The sequence below is a fragment of the Tauraco erythrolophus genome, chromosome 4, assembly GCF_009769465.1.
Source record: "Tauraco erythrolophus isolate bTauEry1 chromosome 4, bTauEry1.pri, whole genome shotgun sequence".
Classification (NCBI taxonomy): domain Eukaryota; kingdom Metazoa; phylum Chordata; class Aves; order Musophagiformes; family Musophagidae; genus Tauraco; species Tauraco erythrolophus.
The window spans coordinates 26,324,703-26,352,210 of record NC_141468.1 but is presented as its reverse complement, the minus strand read 5'-3'; the positions used below and the strand labels follow the sequence as shown (position 1 = coordinate 26,352,210).

General features: G+C 38.5%; 1 protein-coding gene across 1 annotated transcript in view; it reads right to left on the bottom strand.

Annotated features, from left to right (window-relative positions):
- The window catches only part of LOC104378072 (V-type proton ATPase subunit S1-like), a 56,746-nt gene extending 29,776 nt beyond the window's left edge, over positions 1 to 26,970 (bottom strand). The window contains exons 1-6 of the mRNA XM_086609906.1: positions 26,858 to 26,970; positions 19,251 to 19,377; positions 19,079 to 19,147; positions 12,300 to 12,493; positions 10,218 to 10,261; positions 5,605 to 5,690 (exon numbers count right to left, since the gene is read on the bottom strand). Of these exons, the coding sequence (XP_086466032.1) occupies positions 5,605 to 5,690; positions 10,218 to 10,261; positions 12,300 to 12,493; positions 19,079 to 19,147; positions 19,251 to 19,377; positions 26,858 to 26,970 (633 nt within the window). The remainder of the gene's footprint in view (positions 1 to 5,604; positions 5,691 to 10,217; positions 10,262 to 12,299; positions 12,494 to 19,078; positions 19,148 to 19,250; positions 19,378 to 26,857) is intronic.
- Between the last annotated feature and the right edge of the window lie 538 nt (positions 26,971 to 27,508).

Sequence of the window (27,508 nt, the reverse complement as noted above, 5' to 3'; positions counted from 1 at the left end):
AATTCTAGGGTTAAAGGTGAAACACTAGTTTTCAGTTATTTCCCTGAATTCCTCAGTGACACATGGAATGAATCATACAGAATTGCTAGCAAGTGTTTCTCACATCCTTAATATTCAATTTTCAATCTAATTTGGCTAAATGTTTGTTCAATTTTTCCTCCAGAGTGATATGTAACTGGCTTCAACCAGCCTTAAGCAGTTCTTTTGTAATTATTTAAAAAGACTGTGCCTCTATTAAGTAAAAAAAATACCAAGTTAGCTAGGAAATAATTAAGTGCATATTCTTCATGTACAAGTTCAAGTTTATTTTTTATTATAATGAAATTTTTTAAGTGGGGAGAGTTTAGTCTCCTCAGAGTGGTGAACTGTGCTGGTTCTGGCTGGGATGGAGTTAGTTTTCTTCATAGTAGCTATTATGGGGCTAGGTTTTGGATTTGTGCTGGAAACAGTGTTGATGATGCAGAGATGTTTACGTTATTGCTGGTCAGTGCTTACACAGTCAAGGCTGCTTCTCACCCCACCCCGCGAGCGAGTAGGCTGCAGGTGCACAAGAAGCTGGAAGGTGACACAGCTGGGACAGCTGACCCCAACTGACCAAAGGGATATTCTACACCATATGATGTCATACTCAGCATATAAAGCTGGGGGGAGAAGAAAGGGGAGACATTTGAAGATATGGTGTTTTCCTTCCCAAATGATGGAGGTCTGTTTTCCTGGAGATGGCTGAACACCTGCCTGCCCATGGGAAGTAGTGAATGAATTCCTTGTTTTGCTTTGCTTGTATAAGTGGCTTTTTCTTTACTTATTAAACTGTCTTTATCTCAATCCACAAATTTTCTTGCTTTTACCTTTCCCATTCTCTCTCCCATCCCACCAGTGGGGACTTAGCGAGTGGCTGGGTGGCACTTAGTCACCGGCTGGTGTTAAACCATGAAATAACAAAAAAGAGAGGAGCTGGATGTAAGTGGAAGATGCAGCACTGCAAAACAGAATGCATTTTTAAGAATGCATTAGGTAGAAAGCAGAAACAAAGAAAATGCAACCACAAGCACTTGCCAAAGATAAAACTTTTTCATACTCTTTTCAGCTGGACTGCACATCAATGGCACCCAAGGATCAATACCTTCAAGAGGCACTTTTTAAGAGTCAAATGCAACCACTTGTGCTGCAGATGCCCATGCTACTTATGGCTGAATAAAGTTCCTATAACTCATATTGCTTGGCTCTGAACCGGATCAAACACTCAACACAAACACCAACTAGGGCAGACAGCTTGTAGAATGAAGCAGTCAAAAGCCCACTGTAGCTGAAGCTCACTGAAAATGTGGAGGCAGTAGAGAAGGTTTAAACAACACTTCACAACGCATCTGTAAAAAGTGGAGTCAGCAAAATGAATATTGGCTGGGAAGTAGCTATAAATCTCATTTTGGCAATACGTGTTTCCTCAGCATTCAATCTAACTGGGAAGAGATAACTATAAAACTGTCTTGCAGAAGTTTCAGAAGCAAACTCGTAAAAATGTGACGTGGACACCACGAAGATCTGAAGATGGGAAACATGGTGAGATCTATGATTTAAGGCATATTTATCTTTCAATCACTGACGCCTTTTTAACCTCTCCAATTCCAACAGCACAGGTAAAATTATGCATTACAACCACAAGCCAAAAAAACTAATTAGCAGCAAGCACAAGTAGAAGATTATAGTCTCCAAGAACACAAAAATTCATGTATTCATGAGAACTCCTGATGCAAGAGTGGAATAAGGACTGCAGAGAGGCTCGATTCTCCTGAAGAAAAATACGCTATCAAATGAGTTTCAAGGGGAAGAAAGATCTTGGTGGGAGACTCTCCAATTCTTGGGACAAGTTTCTGCTTTTTAATGGAAAAGAAGATGAGAAATGTTGAGTGACAGTTGTCTGAGTAAATATGTATGTCAAGATCCAACCTAAGCATGAGGACTGCCTTTATAGTTGTCAGAGACTCTGAGATTATGGAGGGTGAGTTTCATCTCATCCTGCAGCAGTGCCTTACAAAGTAGGTCAGAAGGATTATACCCTAAAAAGCCTTCAACTGTAAAGAGAACCATGGTTGATGAGTTCAGATGTAGACATTTATACCTCATTTGACCAGAATTAGGTCACACTCTCAGTGTCAGCCCAACTCAGTCAGACCTCGAAGGCAAAGAATTTTAGAATGAGAGTTGCAAGATGTGGCAGTTGCCTTGTTGGAGGAAGACAGCTCTTATACAACACAACGGGCTATCCAGAGGAATCATCAACTGGTTAGTGAAACCATTTCATGTAGGTCACCAAATGGCCCCTGTTTCAGGGCCTTAATTCTGTCTCTCAGCTTCAAATTCTGAAACTGGAACAGAACAAGAACCAGTCTGAATAAATCTCCATCATGCATCAGGGTTATTAACTGATAACTATGATAGTCCAAACAGATCTGTGGCTGCACCGACTAAACTAAACAGCTCTTGCTCATCAAATCAGAAGAGAGACTCAGTCACAGGGGAGTTTTTCTTCCTGTTACATTCATTTGCTTTCTGTGAAACCAATACCAGTCTGGAATCTTTTTCAATATATGCATTTCTCACATTTATTTTTCTCTGCTTGGGGCAATGGAAGGATGAATGAATGTAACAAGACGATGCTATGAATCCATTAACTGCCCAACAGCAAGGAGGTAGAGCAATCAGGAGAGAAGTATCTTATAGCCCCAGTGTCTAGCAGCTTCATTGCATAAAATTAATTTACCTGATCAGAAAGAGCTGTCTTTTTTTTTTTTTCTAAGTGTCATGCTTAAAGCTTATTTTCTTCATCAGCAAGAAAAAGCCAACTTAGTAAATGGAAATCTTTCATACTGAATGATTGTCACTGATTTTCAAATATATTGGGTAATGTAAAATCTTTTTTCCATATATCATAGAATCATAGAATCATAAAATGGTTAGGGTTGGAAGGGACCTCAAAGATCATCTAGTTCCAACCCCCAGGCCATGGGCAGGGACACCCTCCACTACACCAGGTTGCCCAAAACCTCATCCAACCTGGCCTTGAACACTGCCAGGGATGGGGCATCTACAACTTTTCAAGGCAACCTGTTCCAGTACCTCACCACCCTCTGAGTGAAAAATTTCTGCCTTATATCTAATCTAAATCTTCCCTCTTTCAGTTAAAAGCCATTGCCCCTTGTCCTATCACTACATACCCTTGTAAAAAGTCCCTCTCCAGCTTTCCTGTAGGCCTCCTTTAGGTACTGGAAAGCTGTTATAAGATCACCCCGGAGCCTTCTCTTCTCCAGGCTGAACAGCCCCAACTCTCTCAGCCTGTCTCCATAGCAGAGGTGCTCCAGCCCTCTGATCATCTTTGTGGCCCTCCTCTGGACCCGCTCCAGCAGCTCCATGTCCTTCTTGTGTTGGGGACTCCAGAGCTGAATGCAGCATTCCAGGTGGGGTCTCACGAGAGCAGAGTAGAGGGGCCTTTATATATATATGATCAAAGCCTTTTACTTCTCATTTATAGTGATCTTGGTCATCACTGGGAGTGGCCCTGCAACTTCTAGATCATGGAATATAGTCTTTATAGCTCAAGCAAAGGGAGTTAGTCCTTTAGCTTAAGGTTATGAAACAGTTCACATCTTCTGTAGTTCAAGCACAGCAAATGATTTGCAATAGGTACTAAGAAGTTACATGCAAATGTACAGACAGATGAACCTCAAAGGTCCTTTCTATTTTGCCTTTTCTAGCTCTGTACAGAAGCTGATAACCTTAAATGTACTGAAATAATTTAGAGTTTTTGTGGGAGAAAAAGTATGATTCAAATGGTTTTATATGGCATTGAATTTAAAGAATTAAGGAAAGTTTAGATTGCTTATTTTTAAAAAATGCAAGACATCTTAAAATATATTTCTTTAATTATTTAAAAGTGCTCTATTTGCTCAAATTTAGTCACGTTAATTTAGAAAGCCTGCTGAAATACACACAGATTTAAAATTCAACAAACTTTTTTAATTGCTAAAAAAATTCCTTCTCTTGACACCAATTCTTTCATTAATTAAAAATATTTTTCATTCCAATTGTTCTAATTGCAATTCACAGCTAAGCATGCCCATAGCCCTTTGATTTCAAACAGTAAAGAGCCACAATAACTAAATAATTTTTATTTTTATTTTGAATCTTTGTTTAAAAAAATGCAGTATTTACAAAAAAGGCAGATCAAAAGTCTTGGACCCATGTCCTCTGCTTTACCACAAGAAACATACAGCGCGGATATCAAAGTGAGATTTCTCATGCTGCTCTGTCTTCATATTCTAACTCTGGTCTTCAAAACCCAGTCTCTGGAAATTATTTTCACAGGATAGATTACTGAAGAAAGTTCTTATTTTGATTCAGTAGAACCAGCTTTTTTTCCTAGAGTCTGAAGGGACCGTTCTGATAATCTTGTTGGAGAGCTACAGGTTCAAGATCCTACTTCTCTGCAAAACCCCAGATTATTTCTCATTGAACACAGAACACCTTTTGGGAGGCTCATCCACTTTTGGATTAAAGAACATTTGTGAAGTGCAGCCAAGTTGCCTCTTACTCTTCTTTTGGGTAAGATAAAGGGATTTCACTCCATACCCGTTTAAAACAGGTTTTCTAGGTGTTGTTTTTGTGTTAAGACAGTTGTGAATTGTTCTTAGTGTTCCCTCCTGAAAACTCTCCAGCTTCTCAAGATGCTGGCTGCAGTCCTCACATTAGATCTAGACAATCTCACTATTGGTTTTCCTGTTGCCTAAACCACAGAAATTATATCTTCTGTATTCTCAAATGGCGTTATCTTGAGTTTGGATTAAAATTCAAATTAAACTAAGCATCATATTAGGAGCTCAGATGTGTTACCACCGGAAGAGATAGATATGTTTCTTTGAAAGTTGCTGATTTTTAGAATACAGCCCATTCCACATACGCCTCTCTTCTTAGTGGGAACTGTATTCTGTTTTCCTCAGGGCATGACGGTCTTTCATTTAATCTCACTAAAATTTGAATATTTCTTGATTTCATCCTGTATTTCCTACAAAACAGATAACTCCGCATAAATAACTGTTCTGAATCGCTACGATGTGATCTATAAATGACGTTCTGACTATGATCAAGGGTGAAAACTTTACCTTCCAGTTGTAAATACAAAGTATTGTCTAAAAGGAATCAAACCGGTTAATTTAAAAATGGATACATTAGTAGCTTTCAGTTAGTTAATAACATTCCACCTTTACTGACCAGTCACACTGAGAAGCTCAATCAGATTCTATGTAAAACTTACTATAAAACCGTTACAGTTAAATGGAAAAAAAAAAAACAAATCTAAAGTTTCAGTCCTTAATAATAATAAATTCTAAAGACAATGGCAGTTTTATGGTTTCCTAGAACAGTAAAACTTCAATAGTTATGTGATACAGCTATCGCACAGGAAAACTCATGTAATTGTTTCTAGTCAAAATCATATAATACAGATTGCTTGCTTGTGTAATCTTGAAAATCATCTACAGCGTTCCTCTGTAAACATTAAGTTGTTGGATGCCAAAAATTTGACAGTTCTAGGCACTGAAGATTACTCACCCTTGAAGGTCTCACTGCAGTATAAATTACTGAAAAATGAATCCCTCGTTCCTGCAGATCCGTGGTCAGTCTTCCAATTATTTTGTCTATAAATAGAAACATGCATAATTTAACAAACTCTGTAAGCTGAGAAAGCTAGAATTCTACAGTAGTTCGAGAACTAATGAGCTATATGTTTAAGCTTATTTAGTTTATTTAAGCAATTTATGTGCTCGTACCATTTATATGTCAATAGGTACAAATGGGATAAGACATGTTCAGTGTCTTGAAAAATGCACAATTTCAGTGAGACAACACAAAACAAATACATTACAACAGTTCAGACAAAGGGTTATTTTTAAACTGAAAATAAATACCATAGAAACAACACCTGAAAGGTTGAACTTCGAGCAATTAAAAGCAAGAGCAGAAGAAATTACTTAAGAGATGAGAGCAGGATGCATACATATACTGTTAGTCAAATGAAGAGTTAATAAATAAATAATAAAGCTTAAGTAGTATTATTGTCTGAATTACAAAGCACATAGAATCAATCACTGAGAAACAATACTCAAACCGGGATGTTTCGTTTGGGGCATGATACGCATAATATTGGCAGCAAGATTCTCTTTGCTTCGGTGGATTTAAAGCCTGATTCTGCACCCTCAACAGGATATGGAAAATTTTGCTTTTGTCTACAGTGGAGGCCAAAGGAGAAATATGGTGGAAGGAGAAGGATGGATGAAAAAGGAAGGAAAAGTCAAGTAACAAGGAGAGGACCTTTCAAAGAGGTCCAAAGATATCTCTACAGAAGATTCTCCTTTAGTTCTGAAACCACAGGCATTTGGGACAAATACTTACAACTGATACATATTTTCAAATTGTATTCAGAAATGTTAACATCTGCTTATGATAAGGAGCATAATGGTTGTGAATCACAAATTGTTATTAGCATTGTTATTGAGACTGATCGAGAAATAAGCAAGCAAATTCATACCTACTGTTTCAGTGCCTTCCTACTTCTCCTCCATGTACCAGTCTGGTGAATGGATATTTTATATCCTGGACGTACAGGCTTCTCAGATTTCGAGGTTACACTTTACAGAAATTATATTTCATTTTCCAGTACCGGAATTGGAGTTTATATCTTTATCCTTTTTAACCTCTTCTATTTACAGTAATTATGGTCTCCTGGCTGAGTGAAATGTTTCACTTTTGTAAAAATGCAAGCAGTGTTTTTTCTGCAGAGTTTTAACCAAATTGATTTCCTCATATCAGTCAAGAATCATAGCTATGTAAATTTTCCTTCTAAAAAATTATTGCCAACAGGATCTACTGTAAGAAACCGACTTACTCAGAAGAACAACTGCTTATATACTACTAGTGTAATTACATTGGATATAGGGGTATTACATAATGTAGATTTGTATTGTATATGCACAGAGTGCAACTCACTGGAAATTCTCAGCAGCCTAAGATTTGCAGAAGAAAAAATTAATATATAGAAAAATGCATAGATTGTCTTTGATTTTTCTTTCATTAAAGCAATTGATTGTTTTCTAAAATAACATGCTATTTGCATTTCACTTCACTAAGGAGCTACATGTAACTATAGTTACCAGTAACATCTATAACTCTTGCCTTTGGGAAGATTCTAGAGGCAATTCCTTCATTTAGAGAAGCTGCTGTGAACACCTTTATGGTAACAGTTTGTCTGCCTGCGATTGAAACTCTACCTTGCTTATGAAGTATTTGCAAATTCTGCAAGAAAAAGGGCACAGATTGTCCACCGTATTTTAAAGCACCTAAATTACTTGCCAACATGGGAACATTAGTCATCCCAGGCTCTTTCTTTAACGGAACAAGAGGCGTCTCCAGATGGAGATATTGATGTTACAATGATTTTAGAGTGGATCTACTGAAGTCTTTTTTATTTTATTTTAGATAGTATGGATCAAGGATACACTATATAGATCTATGAACGTAAAACATTTTGTCTAAGATAACATCTTCCAGCTAGCATAACTGCCTGCCTCTGTGCCCTGGTAGAAGTATTAAATCTTTCCAACTCACTGAAGACACATTGCTTGAGTTTCACCAAGGAGTGCAGGATTAGTGCTATTATTCATTTCTAATCTATCTTAATTTCTTTGTGTGGTTGTACACATGGATGGAAGGGATGGAAGAAACGAACTGAGAAGAGATGTTCTGGAAGGAGAAAAATGAAAAGAAAGGAAGAGTATAAACTATGAACAAGAGAGACAAAACAAGGGCAAGATGAGAGGGGGGAAATGAAAGAGGCGAGAAAGAGCGGAAAGAGGAATGCACTGAGAATCAGAGTGGAAAAAAGAATATATGCAATATCAATTAAAGATCTTATGCAGATGGAGTCATAGGCAGCTGTGACATTGAATTTAAGGTATGCTGGATCCAGCAGGTAAAACTGACATAACAGACTGTAACCTTCTCCTGAGCAGAGAAACGTTTAGGAAAGCTGGCAAAAACTGAGTAATAATGTCAAAAATCTACCTCACGCAAAAGGAAAAAAGAAATACTGAGACAAAACAGTAAGTCTGAATCCCTTGAAACTTGAGCAGATTTGGATTCTGAATTCCAGCTTGGATTATGTAATGAGCCTCATTTTAATAACATGCTAAAAACTCCTGCTTACTCCAGCCTCCAGTTATTTCAGAACAGTACATTCTCCTTGGGCAGAATCTGAGCCCATTTGTTCTATCTTAGAGAGCTTCCTGTCTGCAGCGAGTAAAACAGCAGGAGAGATTTCTCTGACATTTTATTACATCGGATTTTAAAACCCTCTACAGCAGAAAAGAAGGAAGTTCCTGTGACAAACATAAGAGGCTTTGTGAAATTCTAGGCAGTCTCCTTCAGGTCTGCAATGATTTTCTATGGGTTTACTGTTGATATTAAAAATAAAACTAAACCTAAAAGCAATATTTATGGGTTAACAATTCTCTTGTCACATTGCAGGTATGTGACAGTATTTTTACTTGCTTATCCAGGTAGGATCTAGCAGCGTTCACTCCGTAACAAGCACCAATAACACACGACCTTGCAAGCAGTTCTGACCTTAAAGGATGTCCTGGCAGCAATATTTGGGACATGGCTGTGGTTGTGCTGCAAACAGTACCTAGACACCCAGTACCTAGACACCTGGAGCCCAGATTGCATGACCTGGAAGACGGTGTTTGGGACACTTACTACTACTTTTGGAATGACTTTCTTACCACTGTTTCCCACATTCTGCCCAGACCTTCAGTGGGATACTTTTAAGGAACTGTGGCTCAGTAGCTTTCATTTGAAGTAAAACTTCCTTCTGGTGTTACTTCCAGTTTTTATTCAGCAATGCATTGAGTGGCTGCTTTGGTAAATAAAGCAGAAGGTGAGGATTCAGTCCACACTCCCACTTTTCTAAAGCACAGCTGAGATGCAGAATACAAAGTGCAGATTTTTCACTTGGCCATACAAAGTGACACATCTTCGCTAATCCACACACCTTTTTCCTGATAACAGCTAGTTGACACTAACCAGAAAGTTGGTATAGAATCACAGAATGATGTACATTGGAAGGGACCTTAAATATCATCTAGTTCCAAAGTCCCTGCCACAGGCAGGGACACCTTCGACTAGATCAGGTCACTCAAAGCCTCATCCAACCTGGCCTTCAACACTTCCAGGGGTATCCACAACTTCTCTGGGCAACATGTTCCAGTGCTGCCTGTTCTCAATTGTTCCACATGTCCCCTGTTAACTTTGCTGTTCCAAAACAAAGTGACCTGAGACAGGGCTTGGGAAGCTTATTCTTTAGTTTGTGCAACTGATGAAAGAAATGTCCCATGAAGAAAAAGCTAATGTTTAGCCAAAGCCAATGTTAAGACTTTTCCTGCCTAATGTGTTCTGGGGACAAGAAGGGAAAACTAAACAACTTCTCTGCAATTCAGAGAGGAAAATCCAGCTGCTTATTTGAGTATAAAAAACACACTCACTTTGGAGTAGTGCAAAAATAGAGAGAAAAGAACATACCAGTGATTTCAGTACTGAGGCATTTTCCCCTGATTTTCAAATCTGCTTCTAATTTTATACCCCTAGCTCTGGGCAGAAGCAGTCGTAAGCACCAAGGACACTGTTTAATTATCATCCCCCACTACTTCACAACGTGGCTCTGAAACTACCTCTACAGTGATTTGCAAACTTCAGACACCCTCTTGTTGACACCTAGACCTCCAAACTGCCAGATGAGCCTCACACCTCCAGCTGCCAGCACGCGAGGTGAGATCCAAGAGGAAGTCCGAGCTCCACGGAGATGCGGGATTCATACTCTGAGCTGGAAGAATCTCAGAGCATGAGCAAAGGCCCGTGCCTGAAGCAGAGGTGAATTATCATTACATTTCAGGTCACAGAGCTATATCCACTTCAGTGGATTTTGAACCATCCCACTCAATATTTCAACACTATGATAATTGACTGCTTAGAAGTACTATAGAGGGGGGAAAAGAAAACCTTTAAATAGCAGTATTACAGCAAAACCCAGGAACTAGAGAATACAATCTGCTCAAGTGAAAACACAGACTAAAATGATGAAACGTTAGTTATATCTTGGTCATATTGCTTACCATTTTCAGCAATTGCTTCCAGGGTGGAAATCTCATTTAAACCACTACAAAAAGAGTGGGAGAAAAAGAATTAAAAATCTTTTCTAGACACGAGCAACATGAACCAGAAATGTACAAAGACACTGACTAGTAAAGGGATTACTTTCATTATCAGCCCCTACATCATTCTCTCATCTCCTTCTTACGACCCTTTTTTTCCACACAGACATTAGTAGTACAAGAACCACATCTTCAGCTGATTCCTCAAATGCCTCAAACTTCCTTAGCTGCAGAGAAGCTGGACTATTGATGTTATTTTGACCGTTCTCTCCTCAGCTTTTCTTTCGTTGCCTTGTCTAACATTTGTACATGAGCTCCTTAAAATGGGTATCGTGTAAATTTGTATAATGACATGATACCTATAATTGTGCATCCTTAGGGCGCGTTGATACATGCACCATATAAAAACATGTACAAATGTGCAAGTAACAGGCTAGGAAGAGGAAAAAGCTGGAGAAACTTAGCAGAGGGACTCGATACACCCATGCTTTATATTTCCTAAGCGTACATTGGCATCACTTGTACTCAATATGACTGTGTATGTACCGTGCAGCTTTCTGCTGAAATGATAAGAGCAGCTGCCAATCTAGACCAGGTCAGTGACCAATACCCATTGGCCACGAGTGCTCAATACCCATTGGCCACGAGTGCTCCTCACCAGACTGTCCATAGAGATGTAAAAGTTCTAGAAGTAACAGTCAGACACCAACATTCACCTGGAGGAACAGTATCTCTCTACCTCTGTTAGATTACAGTTGTCATAGGCCTGGAAATCATAGAATCATAGAATCATAGAATCATAGAATCATAGAATCATAGAATGGTTAGGGCTGGAAGGGACCTTCAAAGGTCATCTAGTCCAACCCCCCTGCAAGGAACAGGGATATCTCCAACTAGATCAGGTTGCTCAGGGCCTCGTCCAACCTGGCCTTGAATGTCTCCAGGGATGGAGCATCCACCACCTCTCTGGGCAACCTGTTCCATTGTTCTACCACTCTCATGGTAAAAAATTTTTTCCTAATATCCAACCTGAATCTACCTCCCTCTATTTTAAAACCATTACCCCTCGTCCTATCACAACAGGCCCTCCTGAACAGCCTCTCCCCATCTTTCTTGTAGGCCCCCTTGAGGTACTGGAAGACCGCTATAAGGTCACCCCGGAGCCTCCTCTTCTCCAGGCTGAACAGCCCCAACTCTTTCAGCCTGTCCTCATAGGAAAGGTGCTCCAGCCCTCTTATCATCTTCGTGGCCCTCCTCTGGACCCTCTCCAACTGGTCCATGTCCTTCTTATGTTGGGGGCTCCAGAACTGGACGCAATACTCCAGGTGAGGTCTCAGGAGGGCAGAGTAGAGGGGGAAGAATCACCTCTCTCGACCTGCTGGCCACGCTCCTCTTGATGCAGCCCAGGACGCGGTTGGCCTTCTGGGCCGCAAGAGCACATTGCCGGCTCATATTGAGCTTCTCGTCCACCAGTACTCCCAAGTCCTTCTCCTCAGGGCTGCTCTTGATCCATTCTCCACCCAGTCTGTATTTGTGCCTGGGCACAAATGTGAAATTCTCTAATGTGAAGAATTATAGTCCTCCTCTTCCTTCTAGAGTGAGGAAAATCAGTTTATTCCTACTACCTTCAGGTTTGTTTGTTTATTTTTGGGCTTATTTATCCTGCCAGTTTTTTGACCCCTGGAATGCCTTCTAGCAATTAATTCTGCAGGTTAATCATGTGTTGCATAAAATAATTCAGCTTGTCTGCTAAAAGTGTGTTGCCATTTAGTTTTATTAGTTGTCCTTTAGTTTTCATATAATGAGGCAGACAAAATAGGAATGCCTGACTGACTTTCTCAATGTAATTCATCTATTGCACCTGGGAAGCTCATCAGGGGACTTAAAAAAAACACGGAATTCACCCTTGCAAGAAAAATTACTTTGTTAACCCTGTAAGTTTCCACTTTGGTTTTTAAATTTCCTGAATACAAAGTGACATTTTCAAAAGCTTTAAAAATCGTGCGTACATGTGGGTCAGTTTTGTTTGCGACAAGCTCTTACCTGACAAGCGGTTGTAGCTGAACCACCAGTAAGTTGGGTTTAGACGTATTCACTTCCAGCTGAGAGACACTAAGATTTGTTGTGTTTATTAACTTCCAATCTCTCGACTCCTGAAGAAAGCTCAGAAGCTGCCTGGTAGCTTCGCAATCAACAGCTGGCAGAACTAAAGATGAAGGAGAAGACTGAAGAATTTCCTGTAATAAATTTATGGACAGTTTGTTTATTTGCTTAATAATTAAACACAAACTTTTTTTAATGTATCCTTAATTTAATCTTAAAGGTGAGGAACCACTACGGTGAACACTATGTGAGTTCTCACCAGCCTGATGTCAATTGCAGGCTGTTCCTGGAAAGGGGCAGTGAAGGGGCACTCACATCCATCTTATTCCTGCATCTTCTTCGAGCAAGATAAGGCACTCAGTGACATTAAATTCTTGCTGTCCTTTCCACACGTGTGGTGGAAGAGGAGAGACAGATGATGTAGAAGTTCTCAAGCTGAGAAAAGTGGAGAATGTATTGGAGAGTTTGTGGAGAAAGAAGAGACGGGTTATGAACATCCACCAGAAGCGAAGCTCATCAGATGATCATTTAACTAAACGCCCTTGGAGGTGAGAAGGATCGACACCTCAAGTTGCAGCACCTCTATTCTATTCAGTACAGAGTCATACTTCACATCATAAACATCGTTTCTTCGTGTACATCCTGGTGGCACAGCACGGGGTACAGATAAGTGTCTAATTTGTAGCTATTAATTAAAGCAAGCTACATGTCAGGATCTACAGAGCCTTCAGACACACACAAACAAAATTATATCATGTACTTTCTGTCTTTCTACTCAAAATACAAATTACAAAGCTCAGGCTCAACTGGTTCAGATAATCAAGCATCAGGGTATCTATCACTTTATTTATTATTCTCATAGCTCAGTTTCTCATGAAAATACTTAAGTGAAATGAATTTTAAAACATCCTCATTCTACAAATTTGAAACCTGCATATTTGAAAAACATCTTTCCAAAGATTTTTATTGGTAAAAAAATTAACTTGAAACATTCAGGGAAAGAAAATGCAAGATGGAGACTTGAGAATTATCAAAATTTAATGTGAATATGAGAAGATAATTTTTCATTGAGCCTTAATTTACAACTTGTTAACTTTGCTTTCTCATTTTAAACGTGTAAGTCTAGATTGAGTCTGTCACTTGATCCGACATTCAGATATTCAAGTTGTTATAGACTCCCTCTCCTCCTCTAACTGATGCAAGTGTTGTGGTGTTGCTAACACTTTTCTCCTCCTACTCTTTTTCCTTTTTGTCTGTTCTCCGACTGCCTACCACTTTTCTGACCTGCTCTGGTTCTTTCTAATTGCTCACATGTTTTCCTTCCTAGGCAAAGGCTAGTTATTTTCACATTTCTATAGTTGCTCGTAAGAGAGGATTATGCAGTATTGTCTGATTTGCCAGAGTGATAGAAAAATTACTACAGAAATTAAAATAGAGCAGAAAACACTGATGTGGCTCACAGGTCTTTGAGTAGGGTATTTAGCACCACTTGGAAGGAAAGCATAATACGTTTCATTTTGGTTTGTTTGTATATATGCATTTAGAGCTAAAATTCTGAGCAATAATAAATTATTTTATTTTATTTTTGATATTTTAATCCCTTGCCCCCTAACAGCAGTCAGAATTGCAGCAGTCAGTTCCTCCAAGGATATATATTAAACAGATTACTCATTTATTGTAGAATAAGATATAAAACACATCATTACTGAGAAACATCAGAATTGTGCCTCTGCTCCTAACCAATCCTGCACTGCCATCTGTCTCAGCTTCCAGCCTCTGATATTCAACTGTTTTCCATCTGAAGGGCAGACACAGCTGGATATCTACTCATTAGCCTCAGATAGCCATTCTGATCCCATGCCTCTTGCTTGCCCTTCTTGACATTTGGCCACTGCACATTTGTCTTTACGATACCCATATGTTGCTTTACACATTTAAGGATTTGAACTACCATCCATGTTCAAAACCCCAGAACTCCAAAAGAGGGTGGAGAATGAAGAGGACCACTGAGAAACACCTAGTTTTGCATTCTGCTAAAGGACTAAACAAAGAGGTACAACCACACAGTAGCTAAGAGAGGGAAAGCGGAAGGGAAAAGGAGAGGGAAGAAAACCTGTTGAGTTGTTGGACTGATAGCAGAACTTCCTAAATTAAATACCAGAATCTATAACCTGTCTATGGGCAGCTTACTCTGATTATGCCTACATTTACCTTCTTTAGAGTCCCCTGAAGAACCTCGCCTGAGTGAAATATAACTAGAAACTTCACTCTTGGATTACATATATAGCTGTTCTACTTTTTTTGAAGGTAGGTGTGGAATGGCTCTGTCCACATTTCTAGCCATTCTGAAGCCAAGTATTGTACTATGATGAAGCTGTGCTTGGACTTACTTGCCCAGCTCTGGTTTCAGTGTTACGTTAACTGTATTGATATTGCATTCAAGCAACTTGAAGTTGGAATGGAGTAAATTTAGGTCTATCATTAAAAACCTATTGTTAAAATCTTTGTTAGAGTCATGTATCCATCTATAAAAGATCATGTAGGCACACTCATTGTTCTGAACCAGTTCATATTTGGCATCAAAGTTGATAGACAGTCCTATAATTAAAATATTGGTTAGGAAAAAGGCTTCTATGTTGGTTCTGGAAATACCTGGGAATCTACACCTGAAATAGGCAGGCCATGTAATAGAGATCTTTTAAATCTTCATCTTCTGCCTGTGAGTACGTCATTTGAAATATTAAAGTATTATATTTATTTTCTACAGCATTGTTCAATAAGTAATCTCTAAAAACCAAAAATCTTTTCAAACAGATTTGGAAGCACATCTGTTTCTACACAGTGATAATTGCAAAGACAATTATCATTGTTGCATTTTAACTTCCCAGTTATTATTAATCTTACAGACTTTTACACTGTACTTGTGTTCTCCAAATACGTGCATGAAGCAACATGTTATGATTTTAATGAAAATTGATCTGATATAGTCCAGCTGATAAAATATGTTGCAGCTACAGAAAGTATTGTTGAACAAACCTCCATTCCAGTATACTGTATGGTGGAAAACATGACACTAGATTTTTTTTCGAGGGTTACAGACAGATCCAAGGAACTACAGAGAAGCAAACTTGAAGTCTAAGAATGGGAGGAACTATTCCAAAGAACAAAATACAGACTATAACAACAAGGAAGGATTATACTGGGGAAAAAGCCGACATGGCTTTTGCAAAAAGAAATTGTGCCTCATAATTCTGCTGAAAATCTCTGAAGGAGTCAGTAGACATGCACACCAGGCAGCTCTAGCTGATGCAGTGAACAAATGGCACTCGGCAGAGTCTTGAAGCAAAGATTCCTAAAGAAACTAAACTGCTTTAGCGTGAGAGAGGCAGTCTTCACATGGAGGTAGGCAAAGGGTAGGTAAAGAATAGCTCAAAGAGATAACAAGCAAGGGGTAGAAAAATGTATATGTTGCTGCACTAAGGTCTATTTCGTTCCATGTGTTCATAAATTATCTGGTAAAAAGGGAAAAAAATATCGAGCTAATGAAATATGCTGATTATGCTGAATTATTCAAGATGGTAAAGGCAAGGGCTGACTGATGAATTGCAGAAAAAACTTTTGGTACAACCTCTTGGGCAATAAAGTAGCTGATGAGCTTCAATGTAAATTGATTTTAGTGAAGCACAGCATGAGAAAAAAACCAGCACTAATTTTATGTACACAATAGATAATAGAGTCAGAACTGAGTGTTATCCTTCAGTAATGAAACATTAAGAGGCACAACAGCTCTTTGAAAATGTCAATTCAGTGTCTGATAGTGATCAGAATTAAAATTCAAATAGTAGTTTTTTGGAAAAGACTAGGGAACTAAACATCATCATGTCACTGAATAAATCCATGATGAACTTATATCTTGATTAATATGCAGTTCTGCATGCCCCCCTGTCAAAAAAAAAAATTATAATGAACCTAAAAGAGGTGAAGAGAAAGGAAACAAAGACAATCAAAACTATAGTAGTACCTCTATCACACATGACTAAAGAGTACTCCTCAGTCTATGACCACTGAGTGAGGATACGATGGAGAGATAGAACCACGACTGGCAATGACTTACAATAATAATTATGTAGCTGCACAGCAGCCACTAATTGGAGTGTGTCACCACACACTGCACTTCTAAGGAGCTAAACATTGTTTGGGAAAAGCCAAAGCTAATATTAAAGAAAAATAGTTTGTAGGGTAGGTGACTGCTTGACAAAAAAGTTCCCCAAGTGCTAATCTTTGTATTTTATTATTTAATTAAAAAGTTCTTTGAATGTTTAAGATAAATGATCTACCTATAAAATTCCTTTTGTATTAACTGGAAATGGAATCCTTTTATTGCATACAAACCCATTGATCCCAAAAGCTCAAAACAGCTGCTAATGTAGCTGAACAAATCTAATATCTGCAAATGTCTCTGTGGTTTACAAGCCTATAACTCTTTTACAAATAACACTTCCTTCTTGTAGTACACATGCTGCTACATGCACATATACATTCTAAATGAGATCTCCAGTTTAGGTTTGTGAATAAATTTGCATTTGTGAAGTTCAAAAGGAGGATACTCGAGTGACATGGAACATCTATTATAGCTTAATGAATCACTTGTATAATATAGAGCGTGAAGGTATAAAAATTTGTGATTATGCAACATCAAAGACTCAGATTTCCCCAGTGAGAAAAGTCAGACCTGACCTTCACTTTGTCCTGTGTTCTGTGAATATTATGACAGAATCTTTCATAAGATGTTTAAGTGGAGTGCAACTGAGGCAATAGCAACTGAACAAATTTTTGTAGCCTCTGTTACTTCCAAAATGAAACTAGATGATTACAAAGATCTTTTCTGGCCCTAAAAGCTACAAGACTATGCAACAGATATTGACGAAATTCTCCATATGGACACCCAGGTGAAAAAGAAATATTTAATTTATACATCTCATTTTATTTCACTGAAGTTACAGCACCTCACCCCCACAGAACTATGCTAGAAAAGTATTAAGATTGCCAAGTCCAACAGAACAAATCTAAGAAGCACTGGAGTTAAGGTGAGCAATTTTTCAAAAGAAACTTTCCAATTTTAAAGAAGCTACAATGAGAAAAATTTTGGCAGTTCCAAGACAGAAAGGGAACAGAGGTAAGGTCAGAAAGCAAATAAACTGTTACTGATGTTTATTCAGCTTGTTGAAAACCTGGGTTTAAATCTTTGCCTGGCCAGATACAGTCCAAAGATTTACTTAAAGTGATCCTTTGTTTAGCTGAGGACCTTCTCCCTAGCCTCAGTAAGTCCCCAACCCATTCATTATACCACCTGATTTCTAAACCCATCAGTCTCCGGACTCATCTCTACCCTTTGGCTATAAGCTCTATCTACAGTGCTGATGGAGTCCTGATTACAAGGCAAAAGAAGGAAGTTTGAAATACTTGAATATCCCTCCTTTTAAACATCCAGGGCCTACTTAAATAAGACCACCACATCATTAGGAGCTTGCAGTGCCATGTGTACATTTCACACAGCTTCTGAAACCAAACCAGTTTTGCAGTGAGGCAGCAACCAAATTTGCTCCAGACACAGCCTTGCGTAGATATTAAACCCAGAGAAAATAAGTCATAGCAGAGAAGTACCAGTACATCTGCCTGTGGACACAGCCGCGGATCCTTACACTAGAAATGAGTGTTATTCCCATTCATTCCTCAGAAAACCCACGTACTGAATAGTCATTTTTGTTCCATCATCAGCGTTGAAATGCTGTTATATGACAAAGAGATGAAGATCTCCAGTATCAGTGAAACGAGGAAGATGAGAGCTTCTAGACAGTATAAATGTAGAGACTGGTAACATGTGAATATTTATGTATTTAATTACACATCCAGCTTGCTGTGTGGTGCTTGGGAATTTACGCTTTCTCATGTGCTCTGATACCAGTTACATTACCAATAGCTCTGTTCCTCCTCCACTGCCTGCAGGAATGTCTTCCTGACTTCCATGGGTGAACACTTCCTTTCTTCAATCACGGTTCAGTAAACTGTCAGGTAAGTACAACCATAGAGGCTGTGCACAAAATTAGTAAACCTGTCCAGTGAGGACAGAAGGTGAAGTTGCTGACTGGCTCAGGAGGGCTCTATCATAGATTCTGTGCCTGAAGTTTATTTCTAACTACTCAAGTAGCATGACTTTTTTCATGAAGATTAAAGCAATCCTTTATCTAGTCATATATTAACTACGTTCAAATATGAAACAGTTAATTCCCTACATGAGCATAAATTTCTATGAAAATAAAATGGGTGTTCAATTCTGAAAATCAGGAATAAATAATTGATTCCTATAACTTCTTTTCTTCCTGTGGCTTCAAAATAGAATGTTGGGGTGTCAGTCTTGAAGTTTATACTTTTTTTATGATACAAAATTGCAGCATGTTTAGGAACAATTTTATCAGTTACAGTGAATTCTGAAAATTTTATCTTCAGAAATAAAATAGCTACAAAACACACTTCTACAAACTCAGTTGATTTCTTTTAACCCATCTGCTTAAACTGGAATAATATCAATAAATAATTTAAATAGGAAAACTGCTGCAATTCAGTTTAATTTTCCCAATTATTGTCTGTTTGCATCTTTCTTATATCTTTTTTACGTTTTAAATACAACATATAAAGAAGTAAAAGAGATAAATGCTTGCCTGAACATTTTGAAATGGATTCTCGTTACCGTAGGATTCACTGAGGTATGTGAAATCATCTACGCTAAGCTGAAAAACAAAGAGCAGATTGGTGAGAAGGAGCCACAGCATCTCATTTAGGCACAGACTTGTACTCGGCATTGGTAAGAGAAAAGGAATTGATGTTACATACCGTATCTTGCAGGAACAAGATGAGATTTCTGGAATTTTGGGTAAAAGCAGGTTGCAAGAGTGTGGTCAGCTCCTGTGCTGAGACAATGTGTCCTTCATGCAAAGCAGTGTCTGGATTCCACTGTGATCTATAAAGAAATTTAATTTTTTTTCTGTAAAATTTGCCATCAATGACGCCACCTCTTCTTTCTTTAAATACGTAGCAACAGGAAATGATAGCATTGTCTTTGGATTAAGATCAGGTTTACAGTTCAGTTTGCATTCATTCTGCTGAAGAGGCAAAGAACTTGTCTGTTTATGCCCATGTCACATTAACTGTGCTACAGTAGAAATTCAATCAGTCCAATCAAGATAACTGTCTCTCCCTACTTTCTTGTTTGTGTACAACAACACAGTTGCATCTTTCAAAAAAAAATTAGCTACTAATTGGAATGAAGAAGAATATGCTGAAAACCTTCAGAGAGAATTCCCAGAAGGAATCCAAACTCCCAAAACACTTTTCAGTGCCATCAGACGTCTTGGTGGCCAGAAAGGAGTAGAACTCAGGCCAGACCACAAATTCTCATAAATCAATATTTTTCCACAAACTTTTTGTTAAGTAAAAGTGGCTTATCAGTGTTACTGTAAACAATATGTTCTCTCCTAAGGTTTTCATGAAGAAGGAACCACTCTGCAGAAGCAGCTCAGAAAAGCCACCTTTCCAGAAGCAGGAGTTCTGAACAGAACGGCCCAAGACACCAAGAAAAGTTTATGATTCTTTTGCCAACCTGTCATTATGAACATTAGACAGAGAAATAACTCATCTGTTTTGTTTTGCTGCTACAAAAAACAGTTATGGACAAAACAAGACGTGGTGGCATTATTCTTTCAGTGCCTAATTGGGATTTTAACAGTATGCAACTTGGGTCTATAATAAGGATGAAATTTATTATGAAAATTTGGGATGTAGGTGTTTTGACTAAGGTAAAATTTTTATTCTGCAGAAAACGCACAGATTGAAGCATAATCACCCATCTTTCCCAAATACACATCAGTTGCTAAAGCCTGAAAATCAGTCATTCCAGCCCCACTAATTGGTTCTAATTACAAAGAATAGAATATAGAGAATTGTTGTGTGCTGTAGCGTTGGCTATTATACAATTGCAATTTGGTGAAGTTGAGATGCTGATTGAATTTTCTAACCCAAAAGCAATTTGAAAATGACCTTTGCACAGCAGACTTTTATGAATGAGAATAATCTTTGCAGTCTTTTAAGACGAAGGCAGAACAGAGGTAACGAAAGTGTGTGGGGGTTCAATGTTGTTTCTTGGATAAGGAAAATCTGTATTTCACTTCAAGATTTCCCAGTAATCCCAATAAAGAATGCCGAAAGTGAATCGAAAGCTTCTAATCGCAGCCACATAAAAACAGTGCAGTCCTGCAGTACTAGACACCTAGCTCACCTCAGATTTGGGGGTTTGGGAGAGTGTTCGAGCATGTGGAAGACTCGTTCAGGACAGTGTGCTACAGATGTTAAAATTAAATTCTAGTAGATCTTCTGCCTGTGCTTCTCAAGCTTTAGAAGTAAACCTTGCTGTGCAGGAATGAATTTTTTTCTATTTGGTTGAAATTATAATTTTATATTTTCTTAGTTTTATTCAGTATCTCACTTATTTTCTAATTTGTGCTTTGAAATCCACATTAACTTATATTTATGAAGCCAAACAACTTAGAAATTGTAACAGACATGCCTGAACTTTCCAGAAAAGTCAAACCTCATGATCTCAAATATTTAAGTATAATATTTAAAACTAAGATATTCGAAAACACAAAACTCTCAAAGATTCTGGATGGTTATTCAGGAACTGACTTTCATACTGACTTTATGCATTCCATGACCACACCAAAATACTGATGATATTGAAGGAACTGAAAATAGATTAAATTAAGAGATGTTTAAATATGTCTTATGTGAAAGAAAATGATAGTGAATATTTTGGTATATTTATGCAAAAAGCTAACTAAACCTATTTCACATCTAATATTAGAAAAAAATGAACATTTTGAGAGCTTTTGGGACTTGCAATTAAAAATAAAAGTTACAGAAAACATATGAAACAAAACTAAGTTATTTGCAGCAGCAAAATGGCAAAAAGCTCAGAAATTTAATGATCCTGTTTTAAAGCATACTTGCTTCTAAGGTATTCCCTGTTCCCTGAAGCAGCCCTTGCTAGCCATCTAACCATGAAAAAACACCTTTTGTGAGACCTTTTAGCTTCCAAGCAGTCAACTTTAGATAGTCCAGCATCATCATTAGAAAAATAAATCTACAACAGTTAATTAATAATTCTGTTATAATGCAGCTCTTGCCTAATACTTACATTCACTATATTACACATGTGTTTATTTTGCTTCTTTCGAATAGTTTGCTGAGCACTACGCACAGCAGTAAGCAACGCTACACCTTTCCTTGAATGAGCTGCTACTGTCAGCCGGGTGCAACAATATTCTCACCACAGGTCAGACGGGAAATGCCAGTATGTGTTACCAGCTGGCTTACTGTGAACTGTGTAGTGAAACGGAGATACGTGACTGCTACAGATAGCGCATCGTGGATACGCTGATGGAGTGCTTTACTGAGCACAACGAACCGCTCCATCCCTTTCAACTCTTCACCTCGAGCGCTCCGCAAGAGATCAGTAAGAGATGGCATAGGATGAAACAGGCAGTAGGCCAACGCATATATTGATTGCTACTATTGATTGCTCACATAGAATTTTATGTCCAAAGATGCACAGCCTTGTGCAGTCATCCGCATGCCGAGAACATCAGACTTAACCTCCTCGCTGTAGAAACGTCCTCAGCTGTGGGGGTTCACAATGAAAAATATCTCTGCGGTCTTCATTGCGTATGTGCTAAAAAGGAGGAAACTTAACACTCAACTGCTCTCTCTTTTCTCCAACAGCCAGACAATGCACTAACAAAAGAGAAGAGAAAAAGCTTAGCTTGGTGTTTTGCATCTTTCTTGTCCCTAACTGCTTTGGCATTAAACAAGTTTAAGCATACAGATTCTTCTCTGTCCAGTGTTCTTTCTGGATAGAACTGGGATTTGAGCACTTATTTCTGATGGAAGCAAAGATGTCAAGATTTCCTGTATCTGGACCCACCAGAAGGGCAGATGGTAAGATCTATATGACCTTATAGCGGTCTTCCAGTACCTCAAGGGGGCCTACAAGAAAGATGGGGAGAGGCTGTTCAGGAGGGCCAGTTGTGATAGGACAAGGGGTAATGGTTTTAAAATAGAGGGAGGTAGATTCAGGTTGGATATTAGGAAAAAATTTTTTTACCATGAGAGTTGTAGAACACTGGAACAGGTTGCCCAGAGAGGTGGTGGATGCTCCATCCCTGGAGACGTTCAAGGCCAGGTTGGATGAGGCCCTGAGCAACCTGATCTAGTTGGAGATATCCCTGTTCCTTGCAGGGGGGTTGGACTAGATGACCTTTGAAGGTCCCTTCCAGCCCTAACGATTCTATGATTCTATGATTCTAAGATACCAGGACTTCTATCACTCAAATTTATGAGGTTACATTTTTGCTTTGTAGCTGCCTTCTGAACTCTTTCCTACAAGTTATTCTTGTCAGTTTTGTCTTTCAGGCACATTGTGATAACCATATAAGAAACAGCATTTTCTCTTGCACGGCAGCAGTAAACTGGCATGCATGCTAGCACACAGGTAACTCCAGAGAAGTCCAATAAAGTTACACCTAAAACATTTCTTGGTTCCACTGTATTCTTTTTATGTTCCACTTTCTTCCAGTAAATTTTTCAGTGAATTCCTTGCAGTCTTAGGAAACACTGCAAATGTACTATTTGGCATTAACGCCTTCTCAAAATCACTTGTAATCTGGATTTGCCAGAAAAGGATTAATTTCCCAAAGTAAGCATAGCATAAATGGAGGTAGTAACATCTTTTCAATGACTGTAGGAAAAAATAATTCCTAAAACAAACACATGAGGGGGCAATAGCAAAAGCTAATTTTAAAGAATTTATTTTCTCAAGCTCCCTCTCTAATCTGTGGAGGGAAATAAATTCTTTTGAATATTTGTTCAAAATGGCCAATTCACGTTTCTGCTGTGTATCGTATGCAAGAGGAACCTCTCCATCTCTCCTGCTTCAAAAAGCAACCAAGGGATATTTGTTTAAAGGCTAATTTAAGATAAAGGTCATTTTTTTCCAGGTCAAAGTTATTTGAAGAATGTTCACTGATATATTAGTATTCCTTTGTGAAAAGCAGGACACTGTGACCCGCTGAGTTATTCCCACTTCATCTCTCAAGTTCAATGGAAAAAGATTGTTGTTTGGTAGAAAACAGTTATTTTTCTCAAAGTACAGATCTACATTTTTCTTTCTAGAAGAAAGAGGTATTTGATTTACGAATGTCCCTGTAAGGGTTTATATCACACTTTCATTATGCCTTGCACACTGTATGTGTTTGTCAGTTGCAGGTTTAATCTGTATCTGACATCTAATATTATCTTTAATAGCATGATTACAGTACAATACTAATGCATAAAAGAGAGAGTATAAAGTGTTACATTCTTCTAATATAGCTGTTCTGAGATACGGCTTTACAAGCACTGGGTAGTTCTAAAGATGAGCAAAATGTATTATCCTTCGACTGTTTGATATCATCTCCTGAACTTTTAAACTGCTGGGACATGTTTCCACAAAGTGAACAGAAATCCATTGATAATTCCTGCACTTCTTTAGTTACCCTTCCTAAAACTCTTAGTAGTTTCCAGATTTCATAAGCCTGTAGATCACACACTGCAAACCTTCCATCACTGCAAAGTATCGAGATGTAAAGCATGGAGTTAAGGGTTAACAATCAAAAGCTGCTGTCACTGTTTCTTTATTCTATAAAATAACATAAATCTTCTTTCCAGTTGCTTCATTGACTTTTACCAGGACTAATTTCTGCCCCACAAGAACTTCACCTTTCAAAAATGCAAAGGTCATGGTAGGAGGAACACATCTTCCAGAAAATGTTCTACTCGTAGAAACATGAAACTGGTTTAATCAGTCCACCAGCCTGATTTTCTTGCTCTAGATTTGTATAAGCCTGAACGATCTGCAGCAGAGCAAGTTGCTAATTGCATCTTGGTGGAAAGTTTGCTTTTATGACCACCTTGAGATTAACTGATAAGATTTTGCTTATATTGACAACAGGTGTGTTGTTTACATGAACTAGGAAGTAGGACAAAGGAAGCATTGATCTTTTCTTAGACTGTTAGGATCATTTCTACCCTAAGAACAACTCTTTCTAACATTTACTTTGCTTTTAAATATAGAGGTTTAGTAGTCATACACATGCCTGTCTTGTATAGAGATTAATCAATTAAGTATTTTCAATATATTTCAATATAAGAAAAAAAAGGCTTGATGTTGAGACATTCATTTATTTCTTTCAGGGGAAAAAAGAATGTCAAAGTTACTGAATCAAACTTTACCAAAATTTGCAGATTTCTATATGCTGTGGTTCTTCAGGGACCAGAGTTCCACTTTCTAGAAATGCTTAAAAGATGGGTAGACATACATCAAAGCTGGTATTAATTACTACTGGGAAAAGAATGCAATGTCTAGGATATGTATGAAAGAAATATAATCAAAACCTCCTACACATCTGTTTTCCACAGCCCTCAAAATTACAGCACAACATATGAAAAAACAGAAAAGTAGCATGCTTGCCTATATGGCACTAGACATGGAGAAAGATCTCCTGAAGAACTTAATCTAACTCCTGATGTTCATAAAATTTCTGAATCCTCCTATTGCTGTCTTAAAATTACCACATTAAGAAGCCACAGGAAAAGGAAAGAAAAAAAAAAAAAAGAAGAACAAAAGATTAACAAGAATGAGCTCAGATTTAAATCTTAATAATCTTGCCTAAAGACAAAAGATTTACACTGGGATAAATGAGAGCAGAATTGAGTCTAATTCTCTTCCTAGTGACAGCTAGATAATTAACAGTGTCTCAAATGTGTCGAAGAATGGCTCAAAGCCTCATGACAGGTAGAGTGAATCCAGAGTGACTAGCTGAAAGGATAATTACCTCCCAAGAAGCCATTGGCTTGGTTCCTTTCTCAGTTTACAGAAGAGTAAATCGCAACACTCTGGGAACTAACAAGGCAATAAAGATACAAAAGAATCAAATCCCATGAATTCAAACCTGACAAGAGCTGATGACCAAAGTAGTTCAGAAGCAAAACTCCCCCTGCCCAGGCACACACAGCTTGGTCATGTCAGCACAGGGACCCAACAGGAATCCCCATCGCTGCAGTCCCTCCTGTTCATCCTTACAGCACAGAGTGAAGGGGCACCTGTGCACCAAGGTTATCTGCAGTACAGGAGAGCATTTTGTGCTTATGAAGTCACCCAGCTGGATTGTGACAAATTCCAAACACCATTGGTGTTATGGATTATTTGCATGAGAGAAATTAATAAATACCCAGTCAAGACCAGGCCTGTCGAGCTAGGTATAATAAATATGTCCTTGCAGAGGGTATGAGATGAACTCTCCATGACAGGGTTTACAATTTAGATAGACTAAGTTAAGAATGTGGAGGATTTCAGGATTATGAGGAGAGATTCAAGTGATTTACTCAGAGCAAAGCACACTTTAGGCAAACCTAGAGTACGGCAGATCTGTTGTCGCCTTCCCACCCAGAACAAGACTTTGTCTTTAGCCCTTCCAATCAGTCTTGTGATCCCAGAAGCCCCTCAGGAGCCTTTTCTTACAAATCTCTGTCATCGGCTTACTGGGTTTTGGGGCGGTACTTCCTAGACAAAACCAGCGCAGATGCCCTGCGGAGACAGCCCTGCGGCCTTGTGAATAAGCAGCACATAATCCTCTGACGACTTTACATATCCAGAACCTCACCTGAAGGTACTGCGTTGCCCAAGCTGCCATATTTCTGGAAATCTCAAGTAATTATATAAAATCCTTAAAGTCTGCATGAATAAAATCCCAGATTGGAAAGAGAGGTCTCTATCTGGCTCTTTCAAGACAGGTTCAAAGTCTTATTTCATAAGTATATGCAAATCCCTGAATTTCACGTGTCTCATTGGATCTATCAAGACTCTAGTTGTTTCTAACAACTGATGTCTATACATACAGCAGTGTATTCTATTAAAAAATCTGCATTAGAAAGAAGATTAAAGTGAAAAATCAGGATTTGGGAGTTAGGAAATGCAAGAAATAAGGTTGTCCACACAGTTTTTGGTCAGCTCCTATTTCTGAGACTGCCTTATGTTGTGCCTTTAAGTCATTACATCCCTAACAGTGGAGTTGAAGGATGCCTTATGGTGAATACAGCATATATACTTCAGATTAGAAGAATATGGATTTTATTTACTTCTTACTGCTCAGCTTAGAACACTGAAATTATAACTAAAAATGGGTAAGCTCAGCTGTTCGTTTGTTTGATTGTCGAGAGGCAAATTTATTTATTGGGTAATTTTATTGCCCAGAGGTTATTTACCACAACTGATGATATACAATATATTCTGCACACACAGAGAGAGCAACAGCATAAGTAGAGACACTCTTATTTTTTAGGTTTCTTACCTCTGAGTTGACCAAAGCAGCATGGGTACATGGTCCACCGACAGAGACCTTTTGAACAGCACGGCGAGGGTGCCCAGCAGCAGGGCTGGAGCAGCAGAGCAGAGCTGCCTCATGACTCCAGGCAAGCGCCTACGGACTGGCCAGCTGCAAAGGCAAGTCCGAGCGTGTGCACAGCTGCACTTCCCGGTTCAGTCGCAGCTATCTGGATTCAGCCAGGCTGCTGGGCGAGGTTGCTCCCTAACAACAGTGAGAATTTTCAAAACACGGACTTCCTTATCTTGGAGTTGGGAGTGATACATATTTTTAATAACTTTCACATTTGTGATTTAAACAGCTCATAAAACTCTCCACGGTATAAACATAGACAGGTTCCTCTAATGTTCATTCTAGCACAAAGGAGACTCATGCAGTCCAAACTCCTGTTCTACTCTTTTCTAACGCCCTGATAACAGCAGGCTGATAGCAGAATTGCTCAACTTCAAAATGGAGTTTATAGAAAAGTTTTCTGTGCTGCACAAAATGTATTCTGCGGAACTTCTATCTTCTTCCCCTGCTGCATATGATCATGTCCCTCAGCTTAGCTCTTTCTCATGTATTGAGAGCTGGTGTCACACATTTGGGTGTTGACAGGTTTGAAATCTGCAGTAAATC